Below are 6,000 nucleotides of genomic sequence, written 5' to 3' on the forward strand. Positions count from 1 at the left end.
GTGAGCATGAACCCTTCTTCCCTAAAGGTGGGATTTCAAGAAGACCCCACCCCTGACCCCACGGCCTCATTTCGCCTTAGTCCAGGGATGTGATTCCCACGTGGGGCCCATGGCCCTGAGGGCTTCTGGGAAGGGTCCCAGGGGGGCAGTGGGTGGTGGGTGGCACTTGGTGGGGGCCCGGCCCTGACAGCTGGCCTGCCGCAGAGTGACACAGACCTGTACAGTGACTGTCTCCGAACCTTCTGGACCTGCCCCCACTGTGGCCTGCATGCGCCCCTCACGCCCCTGGAGCGCATTGCCCACGAGAACACCTGCCCTCAGGCCCCACAGGATGGGCCCCCAGGTAAGCACGGGACTGTGGGGACCGGGCCACCTCTGCCCGGCCGTCTGTCCATCCCATGATGATCTCCTGTGTGTGCGGGCACTTGCTAGATGCTCCGAGAACTGATGACCTCCACCTGCTGGCCCTGGCTGGTGCCACACACAGGCTTTGACCTGAAGATCAGCGGCCCAGGGCGGGGAGGGCCTGGAGCGCCACCTCTTTCTGCCTGCCTGTCCCCTGTGGTGTCTCTATGTTGCTGTCTTTGTCTCTTCGTTTCTGTCTCTCTGTGGCTATGTCTCTTGTTCTTTTTCCCTGTCCTGCAGCTGTCTCTGCCTTGGTCATATCCATCCTGTTGTCATCCAGGGATGCTACACTGGGGTTCAGTGGGGGAGACAGCACTGGGACCATGTGCCCCCACCCCAGGGCTGGCTCTGTCTGCCTCTCAGTCTCCATGTTGCTCCTTATATCTTTCTCTTTGTCTCTCTCACTGGCAGGGATGCAGAGTAAAGACAGGCCTGTGTATTTTTGTTTGTTTGTTTGTTTGAGATGGAGTCTTGCTCTGTCACCCAGGCTGGAGTGCAGTGGCCGGATCTCAGCTCACTCACTGCAAGCTCCGCCTCCCGGGTTTACGCCATTCTCCTGCCTCAGCCTCCCGAGTAGCTGGGACTACAGGCGCCCGCCACCTTGCCTGGCTAGTTTTTTGTATTTTTTAGTAGAGACGGGGTTTCACCATGTTAGCCAGGATGGTCTCGATCTCCTGACCTCATGGTCCACCCATCTCAGCCTCCCAAAGGCCTGTGTATTTTTATTAATCCAGGAAGGCTTCCTGGAGGAGGCAAAACTTAGTTCCCCAAAGGCCAGGAGAGAACCTGAGCCCCACGGGTGCCTGGCATTTGGGTGCGGGTAGACATGTGCACTGGAAAGCCCCCCTCACAGCCTCCTCCTTTTCCTTCCTTAGGGGCTGAGGAAGCTGCCCCCGAGACCCTCCAGAAGACGTCTGTCCTGCAGAGGCCCTACCACTGTGAGGCCTGCGGGAGGGACTTCCTGTTCACACCCACAGAGGTGCTGCGCCACCGGAAGCAACACGTGTGAGCCGGGCCAGGAGCCCTGCCCAGCTCCCTGCAGCCTACCTGCCCTCCAGCCCAGGACTAGGGGCAGGACCCCCAGCCTGGGTTTAGCCCTGTGGTCCTGTCCCAGTGCGGAGGGGCTGGAGCGTCGATTGTGAATAAAGCCTCACATGCTGACACACACTGTTAAGCCTGCACCTACCCATCCAAACACCAGCAGCTGCTCCGTTAGTCCTCCCCAGGGTCTAGCTTTCCTTCTTCCTGCTGCAGGGTGCTGCCTGAGGCGTCCTGGGTAGGAGGGGCATTAGAGCCAGCAGGGACCTCCCATGTCTCCTGGTTCCAGGTGCAGGTTCTTAGCACCTCCGCAGCCACTCTCTCGAGTCCATCCTCAGTCTCTGCTTCCCCTTGAAGTAGGGGGACCCTGAATTTGCCCGTCCACCTGGGTCACTTTGAGAGTTGTGCAGGGGGCTGGGGGCACTGGTGTTCACGTAGGACCACAGGCTGCACCATAAGACCCATTCCCGATAAAAAAGAAAAGAACAGGCCGAGCCGGGCGCGGTGGCTCACGCCTGTAATCCCAGCACTTTGGGAGGCTGAGGCAGGTGGATCGCCTGAGGTCAGGAGTTCGAGACCAGCCTGGCCAACATAGTGAAACCCTATCTCCACTAAAAATACAAAAACTTAGTTGGACATGGTGGCAGGCACCTTTAATCCCAGCTACTCAGGAGGCTGAGGCAGGGGAATCGCTTGAACCCGGGAGGTGGAAGTTGCAGTGAGCCGAGATCACGCCACTACACTCCAGCCTGGGCAACAAGAGTGAAACTCCAGGCCGGGCGCGGTGGCTCAAGCCTGTAATCCCAGCACTTTGGGAGGCCGAGACGGGCGGATCACGAGGTCAGGAGATCGAGACCATCCTGGCTAACACGGTGAAACCCCGTCTCTACTAAAAAATACAAAAAACTAGCCGGGCGAGGTGGCGGGCGCCTGTAGTCCCAGCTACTCGGGAGGCTGAGGCAGGAGAATGGCGGGAACCCGGGAGGCGGAGCTTGCAGTGAGCTGAGATCCGGCCACAGCACTCCAGCCTGGGCGACAGAGCAAGACTCCGTCTAAAAAAAAAAACAAAAGAAAAGAGTGAAACTCCATCTCAAAAAAAAAAAAAAAATTCAGGCCGAGGCAGGTGGATTGCCTGAGCTCAGGAGTTTGAGACCAGCCTGGGCAACACGGTGAAATCCCGTCTCTACTAAAATACAAAAAATTAGCCAGGTGTGGCAGCATGTGCCTGTAATCCCAGCTACTCGGGAGGCTGAGGCAGGCAAATTGCTAGAACCCAGGAGGCGGAGCTTGCAGTGAGCCGAGATCGTGCCACTGCACTCCAGCCTGGGCAACAGAGCGAGACTCCATCTCTAAAAAAAAAAGAAAATGAAAAGACAATAAAATCACTCAGGAGAAAAAGAAAAACAAGGCATGGCATAGGAATGGAAGGAGAACAACCTGTAGGTCCTACAGCTACGAAAAGGAGAAGGGAATACGATAAACAACGTGCTGCACAGAAATTCCACTCATTTGAAATGGAAAAAATTATTGAAAGACACAAACTACCCAAAGCTCATTCAGGAAGAAACAGATAACCAGAACAACTCTATTAAGGAAATGTAATTCATAATTAACAAAGAGAACAGGCTCAGACGGGCTTATTGGTGACGTCTTCCAAACATGGAAATTACACTCGCCCACACCCACTCATCCACAACATAGGGGAGGATGCCTCCTGACTCATGTTATGAGGCCAGCATTATCCTGTTGCTAAAACCAGGCTCTGACACCGCAAGAAAAGAAAACTCTAGGCCAATATGCCTTATGAACATAGACACAAAAACCCTAAATAGAAGTTCAGCACATCATATTCAGCAATGTGTAAATACGGTGCATCATGGCCAAGTGGGGCTCATTCTAGGAATTCAAGGTGGATTTAACATTTGAAAATCAATGTGATTCACCATATTAGAAACAGAAAAAAATAAAAGGCTGGGCATGGTGGTTCATACCTGTAATTCCAGCACTTTGGGAGGCCCATAAGGGTGGATCAGTTGAGTCCAGGAGTTCGAGACCGGATGGGAAACATAGCGAGACCCTGTCTCTATTAAAAAACAAAAATTAGCCAGGTGTGGTGGTGCATGCCTGTAGCCCCAGCTGCTCGGGAGGCTGAGGTGGGAAGATCACTTGGTGTTAGGAGGCGGAGATTGCAGTGAGCTGAGATTGTGCCACTGCACTCCAGCCTGCACAACACAGCAAGACCCTATCTCAAAGAAAAAAAGTACATAAACCCCTAGTTTTAGTCAGGGAGATGGATTTGAGACTGATCTTTCTCCTTGGCTGCGCATCTGATTAAAGCCTTCTTCCTTGGCAATACTCATCTTAGTGACTGGCTTTCTGTGCAACCAGCAGCAGGACCTGGACTGAACCCCTGGTATTTCAGTAACAGATTCATTCAACAATTTATTTATTTATTTATTTTTTTTTGAGACAGGGTCTCTCTCTATTGCCGGGGCTGGAGTGCAGTGGTGCAATCTCAGCTCAGTGCAGCCTCCACCTCCTGGGCTTAAATGATCCAAATCAGTCTCCCAAGTGCCTGGAACTACAGGCGTGTGCCACCACGCCCGGCTAATTTTTGTATTTTTTTGTAGAGATGGGGTCTTGCCATGTTGCCCAGGCTGGTCTTGAACTGGGCTTAAGCGATCCTCCCACATTGGCCTCCCAAACTGCTGGGATTACAGGCGTGAGCCGCTGCTCCTGGACAAGAGAAGTGTTGTATTTTGGTGGAATTTCAAATTATCATTTTCTTTTATCATTTCTACTTTTTGTGTTCTACCTAACAAATCTTTGCCTACCCTCAAGATCATGAAGGTTTTTTCTTATGTCTTCTTCTAGTTTAATCATTTTACATTTTTAATATAAACTGTTAGGTCTATGGTCCATTTCCAGTTAGGCGTTGTGTATGATGTGAGTTAATGCTCATGGCTCATTTTTCTGCATATGGATGTCTAATGGTTCTAGAACCATTTTTTGAAAAGAATATTCATTTCCCCATTGAATTAATTTGACACCTTTACTGAAAATCAGTTGACTAGGCCGTGCGCGGTGGCTCATGCCAGTAATCCTAGCACTTTGGGAGGCTGAGGCAGGCAGATCACTTGAGGTCGGGAGTTCAAGACCAGCCTGGCCAACGTGGTGAAAGCCTGTCTCTATGAAAAATCAAAAAATTAGCTGAGTGTGGTGGCATGTGCCTGTAGTTCCAGCTACTTGGGAGGCTGAGGCGGGAGAATCACTTGAACCTGGGAGGCAGAGGTTACAGTGAGCTGAGATCACACCACTGTACTCCAGCCTGGGCGACAGAGTGAGACTCTGTCTCAGAATAAATAAATAAATAAGTAAATAAATAAATAAGCAAAAATTAGCCTGGTGTGGTGGCGTGCACCTGTAATCCCAGCTACTTGGGAGGCTGAGGCAGGAGAATCACTTGAACGTGGGAAGCACAGGTTATAGTGAACCGAGATCGTGCCACTGCACTCCAAGCCTGGGTGACAGAGTAAGACTGTCTCAAAAAAAAAAAAAAAAAAAAAAAAAAGAGATTTTCGCTTTGTCATCTAGGGTGGAGTGCGATGGAGCAATGGCTCAATCTCAGCTCACTGCAACCTCCGCTTCCTGAGTTCAAGTGATTCTCATGCTGCAACCTCCAAAGTAGCTGGAATTACAGGGAAGCACCACTGCGACCAGCTATTTTTTTTTTTTTTTTTTTTTTGTATTTTTTTGTAGAGACGGGTTTTCACTATGTTGGCTAGGCTGGTCTCAAACTCCTGGCTTCAAGTGATTTGCCCGCCTCAGCCTCCCAAAGTGTTGGGATTACAGGCGTGAGCTACCGCGCCTGGCCGGTGCTTCTTTAATTTAGCAATATTTCATAATTTTCAGAATACAGATCTTGCACAAACATAGTGCAAGTACCCAGGCCACAGCTTCCCCTCCCCAGGGGCCAACCATTGCTGAATCACAGAGAGCCCCATGGGCCGGGAGTCTGCAAGGAGAATTGTCATCCTCATTTTGTATGTCTGCTTTATCATTTGCAAAAGGAAGTTAAAGATCCATTGTTGTTGAGAGCTGATGCATTAGTCCACGTGCTTAGAGCAGGGATTGGCATATAAAAGGTTCTCAGCAAACATCAGCTACAGTGATCACTAAGGCAACAGGAAAAGTAACCAACATTTGAAAGTCACTCTTCTCCTGTGACATCAGAGACAAATAGGGCTACTTCCCAAGTCAGAAATATGGATATAGATAGGTTTTCTCTGTCACCTGCTGCACCCTGTCCATAGGCCCTGTCCTTTCTCCCTTCATTTTCTGCTGTGTGTGTGTGTGTGTGTGTGTGTGAGCGTTTGAGACAAAGTCTTGTACTGTCGTTTGAGACAGAGTCTTGTACTGTCATCCAGGATGGAGTGCAGTAGGGCAATCCTGGCTCACTGCAACCTCCGCCTCCCAGATTCAAGCAATTCTTGTGCCTCAGCCTCCTAAGTAGCTGAGACTACAGGCGTGTGCCTCCCGGGTTTACGCCATTCTCCT

The 6,000-nt window shown here is 50.9% G+C and overlaps 1 protein-coding gene across 3 annotated transcripts in view; it reads left to right on the forward strand.

The window, feature by feature from the left end:
- DHX34 (DExH-box helicase 34) overlaps nt 1-1,937 on the forward strand; it is a 38,172-nt gene extending 36,235 nt beyond the window's left edge. For all 3 annotated transcript variants that reach the window (XM_025368940.1, XM_025368942.1, XM_025368941.1), the window contains 2 exons: nt 205-343; nt 1,281-1,937. In XM_025368940.1, the coding sequence (XP_025224725.1) occupies nt 205-343; nt 1,281-1,414 (273 nt within the window). In that variant the 3' untranslated portion in view covers nt 1,415-1,937. The remainder of the gene's footprint in view (nt 1-204; nt 344-1,280) is intronic.
- Nucleotides 1,938-6,000: the final 4,063 nt, after the last annotated feature.

This window comes from Theropithecus gelada, chromosome 19 (assembly GCF_003255815.1).
Source record: "Theropithecus gelada isolate Dixy chromosome 19, Tgel_1.0, whole genome shotgun sequence".
NCBI classification, from domain to species: domain Eukaryota; kingdom Metazoa; phylum Chordata; class Mammalia; order Primates; family Cercopithecidae; genus Theropithecus; species Theropithecus gelada.